This window comes from Siniperca chuatsi, linkage group LG12 (genome assembly GCF_020085105.1).
Source record: "Siniperca chuatsi isolate FFG_IHB_CAS linkage group LG12, ASM2008510v1, whole genome shotgun sequence".
NCBI classification, from domain to species: Eukaryota; Metazoa; Chordata; class Actinopteri; order Centrarchiformes; family Sinipercidae; genus Siniperca; species Siniperca chuatsi.
The window spans coordinates 22,363,653-22,389,812 of NC_058053.1; the positions used below are offsets into that span (position 1 = coordinate 22,363,653).

Consider the following 26,160-nt stretch of genomic DNA (forward strand, 5'->3'; position numbering starts at 1 on the left):
GCAACAGGCTTGTTGTTGATGTATGATACACACACTCAGTCTCTCTCCCAAACACACTCGCTGGCTCCAACTTGCCAGTGGGGAAAATGCTTGGCTTCCCTCTGGTAGTACCCCCTCCCCGAAGGTAGTGGAGGGGGATGATCTACTGTGTTGCTGATCATCAACAACACAGTAGTTGCCATCTAAAAGAGGCTAACAGTCTTAAGATCAAGTCATATGTGATGCAGTCATGGAGTAGTAAGCCTACATAATGTTCTTAGGGTATGACATACATATATGCTGATGTTGCAGAATGTGTCAGAGAGAGCTTATCCACCCATTTAAGTGCGAGGTTGTAAAGCTTGTAAGTCCTGCTGCTGGCAGCAGCTGTCCTCCAGGGCCTCTCCGAAATATAGGTTACTGACTTTTTGTGTCACTAAATACAATCCAGTACTGTGTGAAATATTAGCCCACATGCATCACAGCAAGTACATTAATATACCTGCAGCAACATTATTATGACATGATGCTGCAGAAATATAATTTGATTAACTGATTAGACGTAGACTTGCTGTTTGGTTCGACAGACACTCTAAAATTCAAAGATATTTGATTTACAATGACAAAACAGACACATTCAGCAAATTCTCACATATGACAGTATATATTTGATATATTTGCTTGATAAATGACTTAAACATATAATTGATCACCAAAATTGTCTATTAATTGACTAATTGTTTCAGGACTGGTTAGTTTTTTTTTCGACAATTCCCTGCCTTACACTTGCACAGTGACTAGGGATGGGATGATATACGATTTTATCGCGGATCGGGATACAAAACGCTCAAGATAAGTTGATTGTGGTGAATTTCCATTATCAGGACAATTGTGAATTGGGATAATCGTGAATATCCTTGCATGAGTGACTTGAGAAGCCCAATGCCAATGCCAGTTAGGCTTTATTTTTGTTAAAGGATAATTCCTATTTCTTAAGTCAGGGGTAAATTATATATACTGATGTAACTGATGAAATTGTTGTCTGTACCATTTGACACCATGGTAGAGAAGTGAAAAAAAAAAAGCCTGATTTAAAAATACAGGATTTATCCCGTAACAAAAAACAGGCTCACACGATGTTTTTGTTATTTATTTATTTATCCACCGTTTATTTATGCACCTTATGATTTATGATTTATGATTAGCTTATTTAAGATTGTTTGATTGTTCGTTTTTCACTAAACAGGATGCTCACTAAAAAGATGTGTCCTATCTGTGATGCAATAAAAATGTCTCTTAACAAAATGCAAGGTAAAGTAATTCCAGTATGCTTTAGTGCTATTTATAGAGTTTTAAGCATATTTTGAATATTATCGGTATAATATATAAAGAATCACAATTATTTTGGCCAGGATCGTCACAACATGAAATTTTCATATCTTCCCATGCCTAATGGTGACTACATTTATCATGAGAGCTGCTGTACAGGAGCAGTTTGGGGGTGGTATGTGCATCATTCAAGTGCACCTAAACAATGGTTGAAGAGGGAGGGGCAGGCGCTACTCATTTTCTTCCCCATGTAGGTTTATCATGCCAATCCAGAATCGAACTGGCAGGTGCTTTACGCATGTGCTGCCCCAGGCATTTTAAAAGAGGAATATCCAAGGAATTTAAAAAATCTTTTATAATTGGCTGACACTACAAAGGCATCTGTAACAGTGAAGCCTAAATGCTTTACTAAATGCTTTAATTTAAAAAGCTGGCAGAAAACTAGTATTCTGTTGAGGGATTTAATGACAAGTCCCTTTCAGTAGTTGTTGCTACTAGTGATGTGTCATTATTTGATGCAGCAGAACACAGCATAGAGACAAACGACTGACTGCATCTCTGCTGTTATATCTAAACTAAACCACCTGACAAACTCCTAACATGCACCATAAGGCCATATTGGCATGTTGTGACCTGTATTTCCCATTAGGGATCGATAAAGTACAATTCCACCCCAGCCCTGTTTGACTGGTGTTAATATATTGATCTAGTCAAAGCTCCAGCAAATGACAACTCACATGGAAAGAAAAGAATAGGGAAGTGGAGAGAGTTTCCTTAAATGGGCGTCATGTGGATGAAACTGAGAACAGAGACTTCCAAGTTGATAGAGAAAGGCGCTTTGGCTGTACTATTGCTGTCACACAGGCGATATTAAACAAGTAACTACGGGATTCCTGTTGTCTTTTTACACGTTTAGTGCTATTATTAGCCACATACACTCAGTTGCCAGTTTATTAGGTACACCTAGCTAAAACTAATGCAGTAATTTTGGAGGCTGCAGTTTGTTGCTGTTGAACTGTATTTGTGTTCTCTGCTCTGATGTTAGGCAAAATAACCTCTCTAAAACAGTTTCAACAAAAACTGAACATTATAACTTTCACTTTCATTTCAATTTAGAACTGTTGTATTAGACTGCATTAGTTTTAACTAGGTGTACTTAATAAACTGGCAACTGAGTGTAGGTGCTTTAATGATTAGTCAGTCAAAAATGGATCAGCAACAATTTTGGTAGTCAATTAATCGTTTAAGTAACTTATCAAGTAGAAAATACCAAATATCTGCTAGCTCCAGCTTCTCAAATATGGGATTTGCTGTTTTTTTTCTATATCATTGTAAGTTGAACATCTTTGGGTTTTTGACTGTTGGTCGGACAAAACAAGCAATTTGAAGACGTCACCTTAGTCTCTGGGAAAGAGTGATGGACATTTTCACTATTTTATATTTTTAGTATATTTTATAGACTAAACATACAAACAAACAACATATTAATCAAGAATGAATAATCATTAGTGGCAGCCCTGCTTTGGAAGTAATACAATTACTTTTGACTATATGGGCTGGTGACCTCAACCATGTTCACCATCTTAGTTTCCTTTTTCTTATCTGCCCACACTTTACTCTTTTCTCCCCTTCCATCACCCTCTCTTGTGTTTTTCAGGTTTGCGGGCATCCCTCCTCCTCTCTGCGTTCTTCATGCTGCTAGGAGCTGCTCTAAGGAGCATCCCACTGACAGACCAGCATCTCAGACGATGGTAAGACTCCTCTGTAAACAGTATGGTAGCAGATGGTTCACGGGGGCTAGTGTCATGATGATCTTTTGAAAAGTTTTGGAAATGAGGCAGAGAATGACTTGTGATCTTTAGTACAGTCATACGCCTTCCATAATTTCCATAATTTGATTTATCAGGCAAACGTTTCTAACCAGTTGCCACAGCCAATTCAGGACCAGCTATGTGCATCAGTTTATGGACAAAAAGAGATGCTTGTGTCTGATGGACCTTTCCTTGTTTAATGAGTTCACCATGATTTGTGATGTAGCTGACAAGATTACTAGATTAATGGATCAGTCAATCCACAGAAAATTAATTAGCAACTATTTTGGTAATTGATTAATTATTTTCAAGTCATTTTTCAAGCAAAAATTCACTGGTTTTAGCTTCTGTGAGGGATGTGAGGATGTGATGCTTTTCTTCTTCAAATATGATAATAAACTGAATATCTTTGGGTTTTGGACTGTTGAAACTGGATAGAAAACACAATTTGAATATGTGTCCTTGGGCTCTGGGAAATTATAACAAGAATATTTTACTATTTTATGTTATGTTGTATTCAGCTGTATTGATTCCAGCCAAGGACCTGTTCCTTTTTCGTCTAAGTAGAAACCTGTAACTGGATAGAGGGAAAGTCAGGAAGTATTTGGCTGCCAGAGAACAGGATTCTGAAAGACAGCTCAATACTGTCTGGATGCTTTACTTATTTTTTGTGTCCTTGTCCTTATCAGGCAGCACTTTGACAGGCCATCACTGGAAAACATAAAAAGAATCCCATTATTCTTAGTGTTTCATTCTCAGTTTTACTCATGAGCTCAGTCCTCAGTTCCTCTTTTAGAAAGTGCAAGAGCTCAGAGAAGGTCATTTCAATTATAATATGCCTTTTAAAAATGTAATTTCATTGAATATTTCTGAGTGGTAATCTGTCTAATGATTCCTATTGGGCTGCACAATGAGGCAGTATATCATAAAATATCAATACATAGAAGAAATTGTATTTCCACAGAATGAGTCACATATCACTGTCACTCCATGGATTTGAGGATTTCTTTAAAATAATTTCGGCTTTCAAAGAGCAGATAAATCAATTTTGTTTTTCAATCTCTTTCTCTCATGAGGCTGTGGTAAGAAAGCCATTAGTGCAGTGAACAGCCAATGGTACACTGATACCAGCCAAATGTAAGGAGAAGTAAAACCTTCTGATAAAGTATATTAGGAAGAAGTAGTGATAGAATCATGATTCCCTTGTGATAGCGCCTAAGTTAGTAAAGAGTATTTACAATTTGCTGAGAAATGACAGGTTTTGCAACCTGGTTGTAGCATTCTGTATTTGTGTGTTCTTCACAGCCCATACTAATAGCTTTCAAGGGCTCTTTTCACAGCCTTGAATCAAGTGTAACCTTTCACAAGTCCACTTCTACATGCTCATACCAACATGTAGACTAAATATGTTTGGCACTTGTGCAGACATTATCACGGACTGTTAGCCTTGTACAGATCACATACATAACAACATAACGTGTCCTTGGTTATGTCTTACAGTGGCAGCGTTTACAGGCCATACAAGGCAGGGGCTTTCCTTTTCACAACATGTTTCTGCAGAAATATATTCTATGTTTGTGCGAAATGTGGAGAATTTCCCAGTGGCTATACCATAGCTTTAGTCAAACTTTTTGTCATTGGTTTTAGTAGTGTGTCCTAAATCTTCAGGATGTTTTATTTTACTGTACCTGGCCTGCATAGTAAACCACACACACAATTATGGAGCCTTTTTTAAACGGACGGATTAAAAAAGAAATGGTCAGAAATTGTTGCAACTGAGACTGAGATATTCTGACTTTTAGTCCTAGTAAGGGCCAAAGATACTGGATCATACACTTCCCATAATCCAAATCAATAGTTTTTTCTTTAGATCATCCCTGCCTGGTAAATGTCAATGTCTTTCAAACTCCATGTCCCCAGTTTTTAACGCAAGCTTTATGTTAAAAATGTCTCTCTCCAAGCCAAGTTAACCCAGATGGCAGCATCAGGGCTTATTTATTTCTCAGCCTTAACTAAAATCCCTCTGAGCCACAGACAACTTTATACAACTGTTTCCACAGGTTGAGAAGTGTTAACCATAGCAAGTAAACTGATGTTAATGTGTAAAATTGGTGTTTCCCCTCTATTGATAGCCTATAGATAATTTATGGCAGTGCAACAGCAATTGTTGTTTTGTTGTGCCTGATTCAGTATTGTTTCAGGCCCATAGACTTCAGGTTCATAACACCCGCGAATAGGGCTGCGCAATTAATCGAAATATTATTAAACTCTCAATATGGCTAAGTGAAATATCCAAATTGCAGAAGCTGCAATTTTTGATATAGGTAAAGGCAAAACAGAATTATAATTAAGTACTGCAGTGCTGCAGAGATGCCCTGGCCTACAAAGCTTGTTCTCCTGATGTAAGAAAATGTGTTTGTTTGGTACAAACCCCAACAAATGTCCCATTAACATGATTTTAATAGTTTTTTCAGTGAAAATGATGATCATTCCCACTAATTGCGAATCATATCGCAATCGTAATATCTGTCAAAATAATCTCATGAAAATTTAACCTCTCTTGACCCTCATTCAACAACATTCCAGTTAAGGCTAATACAGCTCAACTTGACATTTGTTGTGTGCTTTTATCCAAAGCACCGCACACTAGCATGTGCGCATAATTTTAACATGGCTGCTAACAATTACCAGACCCTTTTACTGTAAAGGGGAAATAGAATCAAATAGGAACAGGGCTGCAAAGGCACAAGGCACCTCTTCCTCTATTTGTTAGGATACGCTCAGGGCAGGACTGTTAGTCCACTAACTTACAATTCAGCATTACTGAAGTGTCAGTCTAGTACAAAAACCAGTATCTCCAATATGCTTTAAGTCTCACCCCTCCTGAATACAACCATACTACAGCATATTTCAGTTTTTGGTGTCTGCTGAGCTCAAGCTAAAAAGCGCAAAAAAGTTCAAGGTGTGTTGCCCGGGTCAGAGCTGCCTGCTGTTTTCCCATTGGATGATGGGGACAACCTTTCACAGACGCCTTTACCTCTTCAGATTCAGTATTCAAAGTAGAAAACAAGATAGCACAGTGAAAGCCGAGATAACATGAATCACACAGCAAATGTTAGTTCTGACACAGTTCAGCCTAATTTGCATATTAAATGCAATAGGTCACAGCTCTTAAAGCCATGTTTTAATGGATGACATAGTGGATTATCACAGTAAAGTACAGGCTGAATCATGTTACTCCCTGGATCACCAGTAGATGTCACTCTTTGCTTTGCAGTAATGGAGACAAAACATGATCAGACTGTGAGAGCTTTGTTTAGTGACCTGTGTTGCTGCTGTGTGTGCCGGCTCTCGTAAATAGGATATTTTGTTCATATCAGACGTGTGGACTTTGATGATGATTTAAATGACCTGAGAGACAGGGAGGGGATCTAACAAAACAGTTCAGTCTAGCTGGCGTCAGAATTTTGAGTATGTGGAGTTCAAGGGCATTGCAAGAGCGATCAAACACAGCATTTGAGTTTCCTGCTCCCCTGATCAGGAGACAAGTGGCAACAGTTATCCAGGTTTAGAAGTTCCCTTGACAGCCCCCTGCACATCTGTGTTTGTTCCACATGCTGTTTCATGTTTGATAGCCGATTACTTCTTTTTCTTTTTATGATATCCTCTTGAGGAAATAAACCGCCTCTTTGTTTTAAGTTTTTAAGATCCGTTCCTTAGGAAATCAAAGGCAGTTGTGAACTTGTGAGCAGTGGAAGTTCCTCTCTTTTATAACCAGGATCTTCTGTGTAGCTGCTACAGTCACATTTGAAGAAGAACCGAGCGTTTGTTTGGTGAAGTTCAGATAAGGAGAGAGAAGGCAGTGTTGCATCTGTGGTCACTGATTAGACCTTGCTGTGATTAAGTCTGCTCTCAAATCAAAGACATCACATTTTTACCCTCCTCGATCTCTTGTGTTTTCACTCATTCACTCTCCATCTGTCTCTCTCATGTATTTAAATACAGATCAGCTGTATGATTAGTAAGCGTCTATCGGTTAGATCTCCGACTCACTCAGACACTGTCTGATTGGCCATCAGAACACATTGTGGGTCCCGCAGCAGGCTGTCCTATTACTGTGACGATTGCTGTGGTGTCATTTTCGAGACAGAATTGGCCTGGCCTTTTTGTGATGGCAGAATTGGGTCTGTCAGCCCTGGCGGACCAGAAACAGTGGGATGATTTCACCACACTGCTGGCTCCTTTGTCTCATTCTCGATCAGATTCCATCTGACAGGGTTCATCAATACTGATTAACTTAATCATCAAGTTAAAAAAAAAGCTGCTCCCTTCCCTTTCTTTCTTCTCCTGCCCCATGTGACCTCTCATACTCATGTTACTCACCATCCGTCCTCATCACCTGTCACATTAAAGGCAATTTTCTTAGTCACATCCATCCTGAGAGCATATAGACAGTAAGGCCGGGTACTGAACTTCAATACTGACCAAACTTTGTAACTGTGAAGTACTGAAAGCTGTCATCAAATTGGTCAGATTATTAGTAATGGTTATTTATTCAGATATATATATCCTTGTTTTAACTATAGTTTTGTTATTTTTATATTGCATTTTATTTATAAGTTCTAATTCAGCTTTTTGTGTTGAAACAGAATTAAACACTGACTTACTTGAGAAATTTGGCTTATTTTGTTGGCATATTTTGTTTTGTCAAAATAATCCAAATAATTTAGTAAAATACTTCATGGAGAAAAAGTATCATTTAGGTTTTTGTACAAAAACTTCGTATTGACACTGGTAAGAAAACGTTCAAATGATACCCAGTTTTGAGGTCACACTAGGTCACAGTTATTGTTTTAAATTATGCTGAGTGTCTTTGTTACTTTAATAATCAGTATTTGGACAAACTGGATTTGAGTGTTGGGCTTGGAATAATCATTGTGTCTAATGAGAATATACAGTGGAGCAGGTGGACCAGTCTGGTATCTGGGCCCTTCCCAGGCCTAAATGAGACTATAATCACAGAGTGTGCTCCAAAATCTGACCGGCACAGTGCCGGTTTGGGCCAGTTGGTCGTGGTTTTCATTCTATTTCAATTCGGCACACAAAACGGCACATGCCGCTTATGCCAACTTGAATCAACGGCTCTGTGCGGCAGGTAAACAAAATAACGTGTGTTATTAACAGCATCGTAAACAATATAGACTCCATTCAAGTGGGTTTCTCTGCCCTTGTTGTTACGAAACAAGTGACACGCCAGCCCAGCCAAATGGAGCCCAGGCATAGCAATATGCCTAGTGTTGTACTTAGGGGGAAACAAAGTGTGACAGTACACAAAAAACTTCTTAATCATGGAGAGATGACATGAAAAAATGTCTCAAATGTTTTTAAATTTTATGAAGGATTCAAGTTGTGACATGGCCAAACAGTTAGAGCACGTGGATCAGGTGTCTTTGGACACCTGAGAGCTAATGATTCCAATGTAAAGTATGTAGTGCTGAAATTGAGCACCACTTGGTTAGAGGGACGACAATATAACCTGTCAGTCACAAGCTGAAAGATGCTTTCGATTACCCTAATGTGTCATGTGATGAACAGTAATCCTAAGAAAGCCAGTTTGTGATACCTTAATTTTTTCAAATGATATCTGTGGCTAAAGACAACTCAAAGGCATTTAAATATGCAGCAAAAATACGAAATCTTAACATAGAGCACATTTCTATGCATACTAATATCCTTGAAGTTAACATGTTTTTTATGGTCTTTTCTGGATAAGACTGTATCTAGGTTTTGAGAAACCTGAATATGTTTGCTGGGTTACTACTCTGAGACTGGGATACTGTAGCATGTAAACACATTAGCCAGGTTTCTGACTTTTTGCCACATGAGCAGGTGCATCTTTTATCTAAGTCACGTAGTGGTAAGTCTGTAAAACAAAAATATAATGACAAATGATGCAATGATAATCTTTATGCGGAAGTGGAAATGACAGAGTGACACTGGTAATGTGGGGGATAAATTTTATTGCTTGTCGCTCTCGTCTTCCATCACTCATAATAAGATGGAGAGGAAAACAGCAGAGTGGTAAATGCAGCAGTGTCTTCCTTGGTACAGAAATGACAGCTGGATGTGGAGTCAAAGACATGACTGCACCAACGCAGATGAACAGATCAGAAACCATGATAATGTTAGTCATGTATACAGGGAGGTGAATAACCTGGTTATTCTGCATTCCATGTGAATGTCATATCTCACACATGATCAAAACGGGATACTAGTGTGTAAACATACTCATAGATGCCATCATGGAAGTCCACTAATCTGCACTAATTAAAAACTCTTGCAGTTAATTGAGCAAGACTGAGACACAAAGAAATCTACAAAGAAAGAAGGCTGAATAAAAAGTAAGAGCCACAGAGTATTTTAGTAGGTGCTAGTGTGTAGGCTGGGATGTTAGCAGGTCTGAGATGTGGGGAGGAGATATAGGGTGAACAAGTTATTCTCCAATCAGTTTGTCAGTGACCACTGCACCTTGTGTTCTGCCATGACACATTTATCTGTGAACCCCAGAGGCAATGAACTGCAAAGTTAAAAAGAGTTAGAGGGAAGAGAAGTGTAAGCACACTGAAGAGTAAAACAAACTGGTATATGCCTGCTTTAAGTCTGAAGATACTGCTTTTTTAAATGTAGGACTGGGTGTCAAACCGTGATACGTTTTTGGTATGTATGTATGTATGTACGTATCAAAAACTGTCAAGAACCAAAAGCTGGCATCGAATGTCTGTTGAGATTTGTAATTTTGTGTGCTTATTCTTTGATCACATAGTCCCTGATTAAAATTAAAAAGAACTGCCAGTGTCAGACTGTATTTTTTTTAAGGTAAAGTTTGCATAAGGCTGCTTCTGTTTGTTTTGTAGAAAAAACATGTTCATAGTTCTCATAGTAAGGTATCGTTATGGTATCAGTACCAAAACTTGGGTATCATGTCAGCACTAGTATTGTGTCCTAATTAAATAGGACAATAGGAATAATTAGGAATAGTTGTCATCCTCACACAGGGGAATTCTTGTCACATACCCTTGGATCTAAAGTTATTTTAAAATTTATTTCACTTACCTAATTGGTGATATATGTCATCCAAACTAGTATTAACAAGATCTTTTAACAAGACCTTAAAATGCTAAAGTTAAATTAATTGAACTTAAAAACATCCAGTTTTCTCCTCCTAGCCTGCACTCACTAATGTAGAATCACTTATGTTGAATAAGAATCAGTAGGACTCTCTGTCAAATTTACAATCTGAATGCAAGCATACGGTATATTTTTATATACCATAAACCCAGAATCAGACCCCTAATCCCTCCTTGTCCTCTCTCTTCCTTTTTATTTTCTCTTACTACCTTTTTTTTTTTTACTTTCTCCATCCCTACTGTTCTCCTTTTCTCCCAGCTGAGCCGTCTCAGACTGCTCTGAATGAATGGTGTCTTTACTGAGCTCACAGACAATCAGCCATGCGCTGTCTCTGGCGGCTGGCTGTCTCAGTCAGACAGTTTTGGAGGTGGGGGGAGGTGGTGAGGGGTCTGGTGGCATCAGGGCACATCTCAGAGTACATCTGTCTCGCACAGCTCAGTCTGATGGTGCACAAGTGAGACTGTACAGCAACTTGGACTCTCTCAGGGGCAAGTTGGTACTTACATCCCCAGAGATAATTGCACCTTATTTTCATTTCCTTGGCTCTGTCATTATTCCATCAGATATTATTAACAAATACTTTATTACTGTCTTCATGTGTTTATTTTTAACTTAATATAAAAACTGATTTGAGGCTCACAGCTGCAGCCATGTTTGTCTTTGTTGTGTTTACAGGATTTCTATAGTATGTCCTAAAAACCTAAAATTCTGTAATAAAAGTTTTTTCCAGTCCAATAAGTGTCCTAGACAATGACAAAATTGACCAAAATGTCTTGGAAAACAATACATTTTCCTGTAAAATAAGCCACAAAATTATGATTAGGTTGTTTTATGAAGGCTTCACAGTTCTCCAAACTTGCTTTTTCTGCAATGTCCCTGCAACAGCTGGCAGCTGAAATCTCACATATGGTCAGGGACGATGTAAAGTTAAATATCATAGGATCACATTTTCATGAATTTACTAGTAGCTTTTCAAGGTCATTGTGGACGCACACAACGCAGACTCAGCCTTTCAGAGACAGACTAAACTTCATTACAGTAACTGAAAGCAGCTGATCTGAGAAAACTGGATTTGTGACACCTGACTAACTGTTAGACTTAAATAACCTTGAGCACCTGGTCTCACTGTTTGCATATACTAGCCTAATTATTATTATTTTACTTGACACTTAGTAGTAGTCCCTATGTTGTGGAAAATGATTTCTTTAAAAGAGTGGGAACCCCACGCTCATCACAAGATTATAATTCTTGATATTTGCTGTTTAAAAACAAAGTACAAATTGCAGCACAGATGTTTATGTCTACTATCACACCACTTTCTCACAATTTGGTGTGTGGATTTATTTTTTGTTTGTTTGTTTTTGGTTTTAGTGAAGAATTTAAGCTGTTTCTTCCTGTTGTTTCTGTTACAGGTTGATACACGGAGGTCAGTTTCTGAACGGTTTAGCCGGCCCAACCATAATGAGTGCCGGCCCCTTCCTCTCCACCACATGGTTCGCCCCTGACCAGAGAGCCACCGCTACAGCCGTGGCCTCACTCTTCTCCTACTTAGGAGGCGCTGCTTCATTTATAGTAGGACCTCTGGTAGTACCAGCCCCCAATGACACCCTGACAGTAACCACGATGGCAGCAGCGGTTTCCGACAGCTCCATACAAGACAGGATCCAGCTGGTCATGTATGCAGGTACTAACAGCAAGCGAGAACCTCTGAGGGCATGGAGGATCAATAGCACATCATTTCAACATCATGTCTGCCCCATCAAGGGACACAAATACAATCAGGCGAGGGGATCCAAGAATTTTGCACAAACACCAAAAATCCCCAATTATAATCTTCATAACCGCCCCTCTGAAAAATAGATTGCTGGGACTGTTATGCTTAACTGATTCAGAAAATTAAAAGCACACTGAAAACAGAAACAAGCATGCTGTAATAGATTGAGGCTGCGACTTTTGTTTAACCTAAGGTAGTATTGTTATTCATTTTTAAAGGACAAAGCAGACACCTTTTGTGAACCAAAAGTTTTGGAGGTCATCAAAAGAAAAAAGGACAGACATTTGACAAAGCAGCCGGCTACCTTTCCAAATGATAGATCAATGTGAGTGGAAATGCAACTCTATCAGGGAGTAATAGGCAGCTGCTGCTCGATCAATCCACATATGACATATAAGACATATGGATATTGCTGCAATGGAGCTTTCTGGAAATAACCAAACTGTAAAGTGTGATGCTTCTTCAAGAGAAATAAGTTGAGATATCAATCACTGCTATGCCAGATTGCATGATTGTGTGACACGGACATGTATTTAATCTATAGTCTTGTCTAGTAGGTCATTATGTTCATTCCAGGGATGGTTTCAGTGGACTTTTGGATGTCACAGTGACCTTTTTTTTAAATGTCAAATTGGTCTGACTGTCTTGTCTATGAAAATAACACATATGTCTCTTTTGTCTGTGTCTCTGTGCTCTGGCAGAGTTGGCTGCAATTGCTGTGCTTTTTGCAGCAGTCCTGCTCTATTTCCCTTCACGGCCACCGATGCCTCCCAGTGTGGCCGCTGCAAGCCAGAGACTCAGTTACAGGAGCAGCATCTGCAGACTTCTTAGGTAAAACCACACACACACACATACAGCATACACACACAAAGTCATCTGAAGGACCAATACCATCTGACACCTTTTGTTGAGATCATTCTTTCAGTACATTATTCAGTATGCCTAACTTGATGTGTCCTTGATTCAACTCGGGTGTAGACGTGTAAAGCAAGTGAAACTTCAGTACTGCATTTGAAATTAGTTTCAGGTGCTGTTATGTTTTTGACATCAGACTCTAAGAGAGCAGTCAAGAGCGTATTTCTACAGCACCTTCTCTATAAACCACTGTGTCTACAAATCCATTAGGTCTAGTTTGGTTTCTTATTTGCTGATGCATTGCGCGCTTCTTGTCTTAGAAAGTTAAAGTGACAGAATCTTGAGCTGGAGAAGGATATGGAATCTTAATGAAGGGGTCTGCCACTCACCATCTGCTTGGGTTGTTATCAAAGAAACCCCAGTCTTCCCTCTAGATTAATTACTAAGCTATAATATACTAGTCGCTGTTGAATACTACATCATCCTCTGCATCTCTACCATCAGGGTCAAGACACCACTGACGCATGCAGTTAAAGAGAGAGGGAGATGGTCCTGAATCTCAGTAGTGGAATGCATTTATTGATGTTTCATCACCTTTGTCTTTTTCCTCCTTCCTGGGAAAGGCAAAAGGGAAGAGCTAAGAGGAAATCTAGAGACAATGATTGATTCACACTTCACTATAACCCTGTAACACCCCCATCACTACACCCTGTTGCACTTTCCACCAAGGCAATATTTATCCCCCTGGCCACGAGGAAATAGCATTGCCTGAGGAGCAAGTGCTGCACCTTTTGCCTGGCTTGTGGAGGAACGAGGCCCGTGGCAGTGGCCAGGGATTAAAAGGCTGGAGAAGGGAGAAGAAAAGCTGGGCGACTGCAGCCAGGGAGTTGGCCTAGCTTTGTTGGCTACACTTGGTCCCCTGTAGTAAGAAATAGCTTCACTACAGTGCCATGCTTTCCACAGGCCTCTGACCAGCACAGAGAGGCTTAACTCCCTATAAGAGCTCCCTCAGATAGATCACAGGGACCAAACTGATATCAACCTAATGCATAGTTTTGGACAGTACACACACACACACACACACACACACATACACACAGACTGGCCAACTTAACTAGGCCATCCAGCTGAGAGGGTTTCTGTTCCACTTGTGATAGGCAGCCTTCCAGTGACCTGTTTGGAAAACATGTTGTATCTCGGTCCAGCAACATCAAGCCTTAGAATTCTCCTGCAGGGACTGGACACGGAGACGGAAAAGTGACTTTTGAATATTTGCATTCATGTGTACTCATACAGGAGGTAGTCAAAATAATGTAAACACTTCAGGAAAAAGGAATGCAACTTTAAAGAGCCACAAATTAATGTTTTATATTAAAAGTTTAATAAAATGGCTGTGTTCATGTGAAAGGGGTTACTTGTAATGAAAAACCCACACATAATTATTACCAACTCTGCAGCTCTGTGAAGCTTTTTAGCCTCTTTTAGCTTAGCGTTTTGGTTTTACAGCACATTAATTGTTTGGTTAAATCTCTTTGCATTTAACATCATCATCGTCATATTTCCAGCAGTAGCATGGAGCTGATTTCAACTAAAATGCCCTCAAAAATCCACTGTCTGCTTCCTGTCCAGTGCCTAATGTCAGAGTAATTGATTAGTTAGTGAGACAAGTGGAACATTTAGCAGCTAAGAAGTCAGATATTTTTCCACCATTCCAATCACCATTGCAAACTCTGCAACAAAAGTGGATACTTTTAGGTTATACACCAATTATCATTAGCTGTGATTTAATTACTTCAGACTTTAAGTATGTAAGTATCTGTATGCACTCTTAAGATTCACCACTAATCACAGACTTGTTAACTTTAGGGATGCACCAATCAGACTTTTTCTCTCCCAATACAGTACCTCAACTTAGGGTATCTGCCGATACCGATTCCTGATCCAATACCAGTTCTATTTTTCACCCAAAATTTTAAATCTATATACCTCACTGTATGAAACCAATTTGGATAATTTTTATGTAAGGTAGGTAACATGAGGCTAGAGATTGCTGTGGGACTAAAAGTTGGTAAGTCTGCCGTGACCAGTGTTGGGAGTAACACGTTACTTTGTAATGCGTAATTCCGTTAGACATGTAACTAAATACTTTTTTCAAATTAAATAAGGCAATTACAATTACTGAAATTTAAATGGGCTTGTTCATTTTTTTACCTGAAAATAGTGGACAACAGCAGAGGATAGCAGCCCATTCCCCTGTTTTTCCGGTTTATGATCTAACATCATCCGACCTTACGGTGGCGCAAGACAGTTCAGGCAATGTGAGCTTGCTTTTCATCATAGTGATTGTAATGTTTCTAATATAAACTGAAGAAACTTGGGTTCATCAACTAGTTATTGTAGCAACCCTCGGTTAACATACATCCAGCTTCATGTGAGTCTTCTTCTACTAAATCCTACTGTCTAAGTGTAGCTTACAGGTAGGAACGCTAGTCGTTGCTGCCCTCTGGTGGTTGGGAGTATTAATCACTCCCATCAGTCATAATGGATACAATGATAGATAAAATTTGACAGTTGTCAAATAATGTCAAATAATATAGCTATGTGTGCACTAATATGAGAATTGAAGCGGACATTCGAAAAGTAATGCAAAAGTTACTTTCCCTAGTAACTAATTACTTTTTCTATGCAGTAAATAATATATAGTATATATAAAGTAATTCAATTACTTTTGAGTGAAGTAACTAATAACTAACTATATTTCAGTAACTTGCACAACACTGGCGGTGACCTAATAAATGTTGCGTAAACACAGAATTTTATAGTTTGAAAGTGTATTTAAAGTGGACTGGTTACATGGTTCAATGGTTCTAGCTGATACGGTGCATCCCTGGCAAAGTTTATATCTGTAGAGGCTGACAAACAGAAGGTGTCAGCCAACTATGCAGTTAATCTGCCTGATACCTATCCATTGATGTATCTGTTCATCCATTTAGCCTGTCAGGGTCTGAGCACTGGTTAATGATCTTCAGCTTGATGAGTGCTTCCAGCTGTTCACATCTGCTTCCACAGCAGCAGCCTAATTAGAAGCCTGAGTGTCTCTACACGTGGTGTAAAGTTATGGTTGTATTCTGATCACAGTGTGAGGGAATACTAAACAGCCCAAAGCCTGAGTATTGATGACACTCCCTCCCCAGTCATACTTACTTTAGCTTGGAAAGTTGTCATCTTGATGCATTGGACTCCAGCCGGGTCCGCCAAGGACAAATGGCACTTAGCTGATGACACCGCCAGCTTTGAGAAATGTTTTATCACCAGCAGGAAAGGGAAAGAAATGTCCCAGTAGCTAGCCTCTGCTTGCTTACATTTGGTTATCTAAATAATCTCGGGGACGGGGAAAAAGGTGCATTGATATTGATTTCCTGCTGTTGTGGCAAGGTTAATGAAAAGGGTGCTGCGAGAAAAGCAGAGAAGGTGCTCCCTCACGGGGCTTTTATGATTGTCCCTCCATACTCTCCCCAAGGCCAAGTAGCTTCATACTGCTTAGGACAAGACAGGCCTGCAGCAGGGAGACAGGATGTGTTTGTTTTTCTGTGGAGTCAAAGCATTCTGCGAATAAAAGTGATTCATTGTCTGAAGTGCACCAGTGTCAGGAAAGGGAAAAGGTGTGCATATGTTTACAGCAACAGTGCTTTTGCTGTACCGGTTATGTGTCTTGGGACAAGTTCCCCCCATAGTTTGCAACTCAAAGACCATCTTAAAGTGTGTGTGTGTGTGTGTACTTTATCTGTCTGTGTGTTGAGCGTTTGAAGCCATTGTAGGGATGCGGGAGGCCCAAAGTGTTCTCCAGATGTCCCCGCACGATACTGCTCGGGATGCTGCCTGCATTATAATGAATAAGGCGGAGGGAGAATAAATGCAGGAGTTAAACAGTGTCCATAAACACAAAAGAGCAGAGCAAGAAAACAAAACAATCTATGAATCTGCTGCCTGCTCTGCCAGCCTTGCCTCATTTGTCAGACGCCCAGTGATTCTAATCATATTGTTAGGGTTGAGGAGGTGGCACTGATTTAAATCAGCATGCCACCTCATTGGGTGAAGGTGATTAGCTTGGGTGTTCCAGCTGATTGTAATTGGGTTGCATGTGATTGGAGGGATTCCATATACCCTGAAGATTTGAGCTCAGTGTGTGTATACTAGATGTGCATACATAACTAGGCATATAGAGGTGTCTTTTTTTTCTTTTTTCCTGTTGTTCACTGTACACTGTGAGCTGATGAGATATTAGCAGACAGCTCGTATCAAACCCTGCAGCACAATATCTGTAGCCTAAAGCTATTTATCACAGATGGTGCTTGATCTCTTATTTGTACAGTTTGATTTCAGTTGATAACTTGATAAGCTAGTGCTGAAAAGATAATGGACAATGGACAGAAAAGTAGTTGGCGACAGTTTTGATAATCAATAGTCATTTATCAAGGAAAAATGCCAAACATTCTCTGGTTTTAGCTGCTCAAATGTGAGCACTTGCTGCCTTAAATTTTGTGATATAGTTGTAAATTGAATGTCTTTGTAATAGGTCATATAAATCTGTGACTTTATTGTTCAGTTTTAGGTGGATGTTGCCCTCTGTAAAACCTCTCAGCTTTATTCTGGCAGCTGTGGCCACTGTACTCAGGTAGCTTCATATCTCTCTGTCACTATGCTCTGCACAAGGATAGATCTTCGGCTGTGACAATAACAGGGAGATGAGCCAGAGTTGTGTGCATGTGTCTGTGTGTGAGTGTGTATGTGTGTATAAAGTGACACATTCTGTGGGCTAGTGAAAAGACCTAGAGCTGATGGCAGACCTCCAAACACCAGTGAACAGAAGGGGAAAGAGACATTCCATTATGCTGCTTTCACTGTTTCATCTTAGGCTGGGGCTGTTAGGATGTAGGTTGTACTTGGAGTAGGCCCCATGCATTCATCTAATTAGTGACATTTTTTTGTTGGATTGTGACTATGAAACTCTTTATGACTCCTCTGGATTAGAATCAACTGTCGAACCTCACCTGTGCAGAGGCTAGCAGTCTTAGACATTCATCTATAAATATCAGAATATTTGCCCTTTTGTTATAATGACAGACTTGAACAGAAGATGTGAAAATACTGTACGTTGGAATGATTTGAACGAGGGAAAACCGTATGTAGTAGATGTATCATCAAATTCACGTGGAGATCTGCCTATTTAGTTTTTGAGCAAACTGCTGCATGTTAAACAGAAGAAACCGTGTCAAGGAATGATTGATATGCTGTGAACTACTGTATATATTGGTACCCATGAAAATTGATTGGCTCATTTTAAGATTATTTTTAGTTATTTCTGCTTTATTTAGATAGTGCCAGCTGAGGAGAGACATGAAAGGCAGGGGAGAGAGTTAGGGGATGACATGCAGCAAACGGCCTGGGCCGGTGCGGTAAGAACTCAGCTTTGATACATGGTACGCACACTACCAGGTGAGCTACCAGGGCGCTGCCTAAGAAATGATGTTAAGTCTTTTTTTAAGGAACATAGGTAAGTGGGTGTAGTTAATAAATAAACCAGAGGGTAACAAAATAACAACCCAATGTCTTTTCACAGAACTTTGTGTCCAGCATATTATTTAGGTTATCAGGACACATTATGCACTATACAAGTCTTGCATAAACACACCTGGTCAAAGAACTCATCCATATTCATATTTTGGGAAGAATTAGTACACAAAAAAAAGTTTTTTTTTGTGAGTGCAATCTTGAATTTCTAATGTATTTTTGTCCCCTTTAGTAACCTGCGATTCCTGATGATAGCTTTGGCCTATGCAGTCCCCACAGGAGTGATTGCTGGCTGGACGGGAGTCCTCGACATGGTCCTTACACCAGCCAAAGTCAGCCAGGTAGGCAGCAAACACACACAACAGAATAAGATATCAGCTTTAATCTTGTTAATGTATTAGATTTGAATAAGGAAGCACGTCAGAAAACCAAGGTCACTAACAACCCTGAATATAGTAAGTATGGGCAGACATTTTTTTTCGGTGCACATTTTCCAAAAATATGTTTCTGTAGAGGATCATTCCAAACACCATGCCATCAAAAAGGTACAGTTCTTAGTCAGTATTTTGACTGACTTTTGTGAAAATGTGTAGACAAGGTCAGCACTTCTTCTGCCCAACACTCTAGTTTCCATCTTGGTTACTCTTTAGGTGGACAAGTAAGAATAGAGGAATCTTGTATTCCTGCATAAAAACGAAGCAGCACGAGTAGCTCGCCATTTGCCAGGTTTGATTTTCCCATTTTGAAAACCTCCACTATGCCAGCAATTTGCAAAGCTTTTCACATGTGTAACCCACTCAGATGAACAATGTGATGAATAGCTGGTAAGGTATCTCTCCAGTCTCATGGTTGCATCTTGAAATACAGAAACTCTTAATGCCTCCAGAGAGTGAGGCCTGTTATTGTACAGGTGATGCTCTTTATTGTCAATGCACAGAAAATATGCATTGCATTTTAAAGCAGACGTGAAATACTGGACATGTTAAGGAACAATTAGCCCCAATGCTCCTGTACTAACATGAGAAGTGTATTTCAGTATAGAGGGCCTCCAGACAGCTTAAATTGGTCTTATGCTCTTGTGAATAGACTTTAAAATTCAAAAACACTGTCCCTCGCCACACAAAAACAGATTCAGTCATATTTCAAGGAACCTAAAAATAGGAAAGAGGGAAATGATGATTCATCTTGGCGCAATTATTTTCTCTCTTTTTCTGTTTTCTACTCATTGAACCTACTCAGAGCTTCTGTCCATCTATTGTGAAGAGCCGAATCAATTGCACTTCACCATTTGCATGCCTGCTCGCCATCTTCAGTCTGAGACAGACCAAAGAGGAAGACAAGTTGAGTGGGGCTGGGAGTGTGGTGTAGGTTGGAGAAAAAGCTCTGTATAGTTTGCATCTTCCAGGTCTCTACACAGCAGTATGTCAAAAGACAAAGGGAAAATCTTTTCAAGGTTATCATCAGACAGGTGCTGCTGGAGAGGAGATCACACAGAGGAGAGCGGAGGATGAGACACTTCTCGTCACACCTCTATCTTTATACCTCAGTGAAGAGGTAGCAGAGCGCATACCGAATTGTTCTTAGATTTCATTTGATAGATTTTTTTCTCTCTTCCACATTTCTTTTATCCATGCTAGTTAAGAAGATAAAAAGTGTGTTAAGAATAAAAGTGTGTTGCAATGAGGTGAGCTACGTTACAGGATATCCCCTGGGTACAAAACTTTGAGCTTAAAAAATGAAACAAGATAGTGGTGCATCTAAACATGGTGAGGTGGAGGAGTAATAACGCAGCAGAAGATTTCTGAAATTTGTCTTTGTTCTTCGGGTGTGGAGATGTTTGTTCTTAAAGTCAGGTTGAACTGAGGAAAAGCAAATACTGCATCTTCTTTTTCTTTAAGTTCACTATAAACCCACAGACCCAAATCGTAACTTTAACTCATCCAGTTTTCCTATGTGCTGTAAGCTTTGTTGATTCTATCAGATCCAAAAACAGTGCAGAAAGATGCTGTTCAGGGAGTGAAATGAGCATTTCATTAAAAAAAAACACAAGATGTGATCTATGTACACCTTTTTCCTCGTTCTATTCCAAAACTCCAACATCCATGCATTTTCATTTGAACAAAATGTTTTTGCTTTGCTCTGTTCCCTTACTCTTTTATTATCTTTCTCTCATCCCTGAAGAATGTTATCGAGTCTGACTGTTTCCCTGGTAATTTAAAGTATGCAGTAAGAGCCTCAGGCCAAGGCTCAATGCATTAATAGCAAGAGAGCAATTTCATACTTTCTATTAATTTCCTCATGCTTTCCAATAATTTGCTCATTTTGGTGCAAGTGGGTGGTTACATGGAGGTGTTACTCTCAAAAAAGATGTGTATACCTTGGTACTCCTTTCCATTGCTGATAACTGCTACATTGTACTGCTACCAATGCAATGTGTCAGTCTGTTATGATACAAAGTGTACCTCCAGTTAGCGGTATCTATGCAGCCCAGATCCTGCTCCAAATGGGTAAGTATGCTCATTTTTTGCCTAAGTGCACCACTTTTATCCTGCCTCGCTCTCTTTGTGCTCACAGACGACATTGGGATCTGATGTAATGTATCCCATCTTCCACCCATCTTGGTTTATTTCTACTGTCTGTCCTAGTTGCAGGTTTCTGCCTACTTTTGGCAGAAGGTCTCCTTTCCTGTCCATCTCTTATCCCTCTCATAGCAGCAGGTATACTCATTTCCAATAAAGACCTCAGATGTCAAATACTGTTTTCAGTCTTGTAAAGTGCATACATTTGACAAGCTTGCTCTACCTCTGCTTCATGCAGTCATTTATTCTTAGTCTGTTTCCAGATCTCGCTTCATCTCTCCTCTCTATACCCTCTGTTGATCTTTGTCAGCATTTTTCTTTCAGATGTTTTTTCAGGGTTCTTCTCCAAAAATAAATATCTGTTTTCTCAGCTAGCCATGCAGTCTGATTGAGAGGTGACCATGGCTGCTGTGGGGCAGCAGGAGCAGTTGTCATCCGATGAGACAAATGTTGCTACCTACTTTCTAAGACTAGAGTGGAAAAACAAATACTACTCATTCTACAGCAGAGGGTCCTAAAATGATTGTATTAGTAAAAAGGCCTGATTAACATCATGATGGCAAAAGAAACATGCCCTGCAGATGACAAAAACTGTTCCAGCACCTAGCCAGCTCTCTGGTTACAGCTGTCATGCTAAGATTTCAGGAGTTTACTAAATATGGCCCCATAAATGCACCGGGGGTGTTTAACAGCTTGCAAGGATTGATTCAGTAAATGAAAGGCAGAGGGGCAAAGGCACGCAGGGATCAGCTGCCTGGCAAACGGTGCAGCAGGAGGTGATGTGGTGATCTGACTAAAGCTAGGCTACGAAACTTAGCAAGGTTTTCGGTGATGCTGAAACTGTATTAACTTGAGGGTGACTACACATTAGGGTTTCTTAAGGTACATGGACATGGATTTCCAACTAGTTTTAATGTTTGTAGCTTCATAAATGCAAGTCCTGTATGAACATAAATGGAATTTCATCAACCAGCAAAACATACAGTGAACATACAGTGAGTTAAACATGGTCACTCACAGCATCTGTAACCTCACCCATAGGATTCTGAACCCTGGAGTTGAGTTTAACTCTTGCATCTGACTTGAAAATATATATTTAGGAAACATTGTGCATCCTGGGTGAAGCTGTGAGAAAGAGTGAGTGGCAACTACAATTGCTGCGTGTTAAAGCCTATTGCTGTGCCCCAAACCATCTTTTCAGCCCTAGCTCTTGTTTTGGAGACAATCTTGATTTTGAGTGCAAGACAAACACCAGGGAGAGACACTAAGTGAAGAAAGGCAAAGGTGGTATAGTTACAGATTCAAGCACCTTTTGGGGGACACTTGTTTACTTCATATTGACATGGTATTTCAAAGGAGTGACCTTGCCTGGATGAGGGAAACCAAAGTCCTTTCTTGAAGCAGAAGCCAGGGACAGTGCCTAAGGACTGGCAGATGGGGTCATAGTTTCCTTTTTTCTTTTTTCTTTTTAATTTGCCTCAGAGTTTGCTCTAGTTGTCCAGGTATGACACTACTCAGACTCCCCTGGGAAAGCTTATGCCAGGGTACTGGCTGTTTGTCGACGTAATCGGAGTGAGAGCTGTGTGCATATTCTTGGCAAGAAGTCAAGCACATTTTTAGTGGGTATTGGAGTTGATTCTGTTTTTTATTTTCATGTAAAGAATCTCTAGATAAAGAAGAGAAGTAGAGCGTGTACGGGTAATGACTTCAGGTTTGAATCTCTGCTTTTTGCCGATGATTTAGTGCTGTTGGCGTCTACCACACATTGGGCGGCTTGTAGCTGAGTATGAAGTCATTCAGATGAGAAACAGCACCTACAAGTCCAAGGCTGTAGTACTCTGCCGGTGGATATCCCCCTTTGGAGTAGGTTGGGGAGTGCGTTGCTGCCGCAAGTGAAGGAGTTCACTTCCATCCGTTAGAGTGTTTCCCAGTGAGCATGTAGCAGCCATTGGAAGTACTGCCTTTCAAGGCCTTTCCACATTGACTTCAGCCCTGCAGACACAGTGGTTGCCACTTGGTTGCGTTGCCATCCTTGTTTAAATTTGAAATAGGTTGTGTATTACTCTCAAAAGCAGTCAGTCTATCCTTCCTGCAGTTACAATATTTTTTTGACAGCATACTCTCTACTGTGTTTGTAATAAGAAGGAAGTAGGAGTTGGGGTGAGACCAGGACAAGAGCTATTCAAACAAAAAAGGCCAGTGAAAGTATAAATGGTCAGTCAAAGGCTAAAGTGTATAACTCTTGGTTTGGATCTGATTTGCAATCGGGATAGTATAGGATCTTGTAAAAGCACTGCACTCCTGTGGCTTGAATGCCTACTGTGTCAGCTCTGCTGGGGGAAATTTGCTAGACCTGCAGACAGAAGGATTGAGCTCCGAGCTTAGCATCACCATAATGAGGATGACTCAGGAAACAGGTGCCTTACGGCTTACGGTGCTCATCAGTCATATCTAATTGTTTCCTTAATGGAAAGTAGCCATTTAGAATTCACAGAACTAGAAGACTGATCCAAAGTAAGGATAAGGTCTTTGATTATTGGCTTAAAATGGCTTATAACAAAAGAGAGAGAGAGACTTAGGGAAAATAAACACATTAAGGTGTCAAGAGCCTTGAGTCCTGGCTTTCCCTACCCTAACACCATCTCCAACTTACTGACACAATCGCAATATAGCAGACGTGATTAAGCTTCAAATCTGGCCTTTTTAGGGTTCCAAGACACTAAAAATATTGCAGTTAATTAACTTGCCACCCACACATGAAACGTAGTAATTTGCATCTCAGAATTGGCTTTGCAAGCAATTTGTGTTTAGCTTCCTAAGTTGGTGCACAAACAGATGTGACATTATACGCTTTAAGAACCCTTACACTGGTGCTGCACAGCCTACATAGATAATAGCAGTTATAGGTGCCATGGGGTTGTGGGTGTGGGTCTTCATTTACTGGGGGAGGGGGTGGCAAACAAGAGATGGGTGCCTTTTAGCTTCTTACAGAAGGCTGACCCACACAGAAAACTCAGAGGAGTGTAATTTAGATAAAATATAATGACATTTTGACATTCATCACTTACTAAGCCAGAATACATTTTAAATGTAATAACTTTGATAGTCCACTTTTCTTCATTATAGACTTTCCTGACAGGTCGCTGCAGAGTATGATTAAGCAAAAAGCACCAGATCCTACTTTAGATTCTGCCCCCTTGCTGTCTCATCTTCCATCTGGTTGGATTTGGTTGAATGTGAGTTATTGCCTCGGGGAGATTGATGGGAACCAAACACCTTCATTGGCACTCGGAGACGTTCTCGCCTGGGTGCCACACACTGATTGGTTTTGTGTGTGTGTGTGTGTGCGCGCGCACACGCGTGCACACACGCACACGTGCTGAACTTTACCTCATATTGATTCTGCTGCAGTCCCTTGGCCATAACATCCTTTCTCCTGACTTTAAGGCCAAGTGTATGCATTGGCCTTCATCTGTGTAAATAATAAAGGACAACAATCGTACACACATACACACACAGCTGTTATATATATATATATATATATATATATATATATATATATATATATATATATATATATATATATATATATATATATATATATATATAGCAATGCTGCCTGGCAATTTACCAGACACAGTGATTGACAGGCCTCGGCAGCCTTCAGACACTTAGTGCCTGCTCTCTGTCTAGCTCTGTCCTCACAGTCACGGACTGCATGTTGAACACTGAATAACCTTCTCTTCACTTCTCCTTTTCTCTTGGGTCTTACCTTCTTCCCTTCTACCCCACCATCCCCTGTTCTTTTCTAACACACAGGTGGACGCAGGTTGGATTGGTTTCTGGTCGACTGTTGGTGGATGTGTGTTTGGAGTAGCAATGGCCAGGTAAGCAACTGTATACCTAGCTGTTGTTATTATGTGACTGTCACATGGTGTGATCATTGAATATGGTTTTAAGGTGAAAAGGAAGTAGTAAGGTAAGATTGTCCAAACAAGCCCAGACTACTAAGAGGGAACATAAATGAAGTGCTTGCCTGGTTCCAGACCTCTGAATTGCCCTCCACACCTAATTTTCTCAAAGTTTAAGTGAAAACAAAATGACAATTCAGTCTGATTATCAAGCTAATAACATCCAGCTCAGTGAAAACTCGATGGACCTGGTGAGGAATCAAATAGAAAAGTGACTTTATATGGACTTTTCTCTCTCTCAATTTTTCTTAACTTTTTATCTTGTAAAATACTGAATAGTTTTACATCTTCACATTTGTAAAAATTATGCAAATGAAACACACTGAGAGGGAAAAATCACTCTTCAACGGCTCACAATGCATACACAAGTCAGTAGACATTGCCACTGCACTGACTTAAATATGTTTTCAACTTCAAGATTTCTGGCCCTTTTAAAAGAAAAAAAAAGAGGAAATAGCACATGAATACATGGAGATCAGTGGAAACAACACGCAAGTCAGTTTTTTTTTAACACCTCTGCAACTTTAATACAAACAGGACAGTTGACACACTGTCAAACCATCTGTTGCAGGAATTAATGTACTTCTGGCATAACATAACACAAAAGACAGTTGTGAACAAAGTGCCTTTTACTTTATAAAGCATGGGTATAATCAATTGATGTTCTGTTTGATAGCTATGCCGACTATGCCTCTGCTACCTGACAAACAAGATTATAAACTAGTACCTTTAAATTTTCCTCACAGTGGAATTACTCTGGTCACTCGGTATACATGCATATTGTATTTAAGTGTATCCCCCTGACACTAGGAAAGCTGTACTGTTTATAACATTATTAGTAACTAATAAGTCTCATGTAGAGCACGGTTGAGGGTTGAATTGAGGTAAAAGAGGGGGCCTCTCTCTTGCTCTCCTAATCTCATCTACTCTCGTTTAATATATGATCCGAATCCAGCGACATTGTGATAGAGTGAGGGAAATAGATGCTAATGCAACAGCCACTTCACCTCCATTGATGGATAGGGAGCCACATCGCGAACACAAAGTGTGGAGTCTGCAAAAGCGAGGGATTCATTCCTGCTCTGACGGATATGTTTATCGCA

General features: G+C 39.9%; 1 protein-coding gene across 2 annotated transcripts in view; it reads left to right on the top strand.

Moving 5' to 3' along the window:
- slc49a4 (solute carrier family 49 member 4) overlaps nucleotides 1-26,160 on the top strand; it is a 47,115-nt gene that overhangs the window by 2,363 nt on the left and 18,592 nt on the right. For both annotated transcript variants that reach the window (XM_044215749.1, XM_044215750.1), the window contains exons 2-6: nucleotides 2,966-3,059; nucleotides 11,720-11,991; nucleotides 12,783-12,912; nucleotides 18,740-18,848; nucleotides 24,906-24,973. In XM_044215749.1, coding sequence (XP_044071684.1) covers nucleotides 2,966-3,059; nucleotides 11,720-11,991; nucleotides 12,783-12,912; nucleotides 18,740-18,848; nucleotides 24,906-24,973 — 673 coding nt within the window. The remainder of the gene's footprint in view (nucleotides 1-2,965; nucleotides 3,060-11,719; nucleotides 11,992-12,782; nucleotides 12,913-18,739; nucleotides 18,849-24,905; nucleotides 24,974-26,160) is intronic.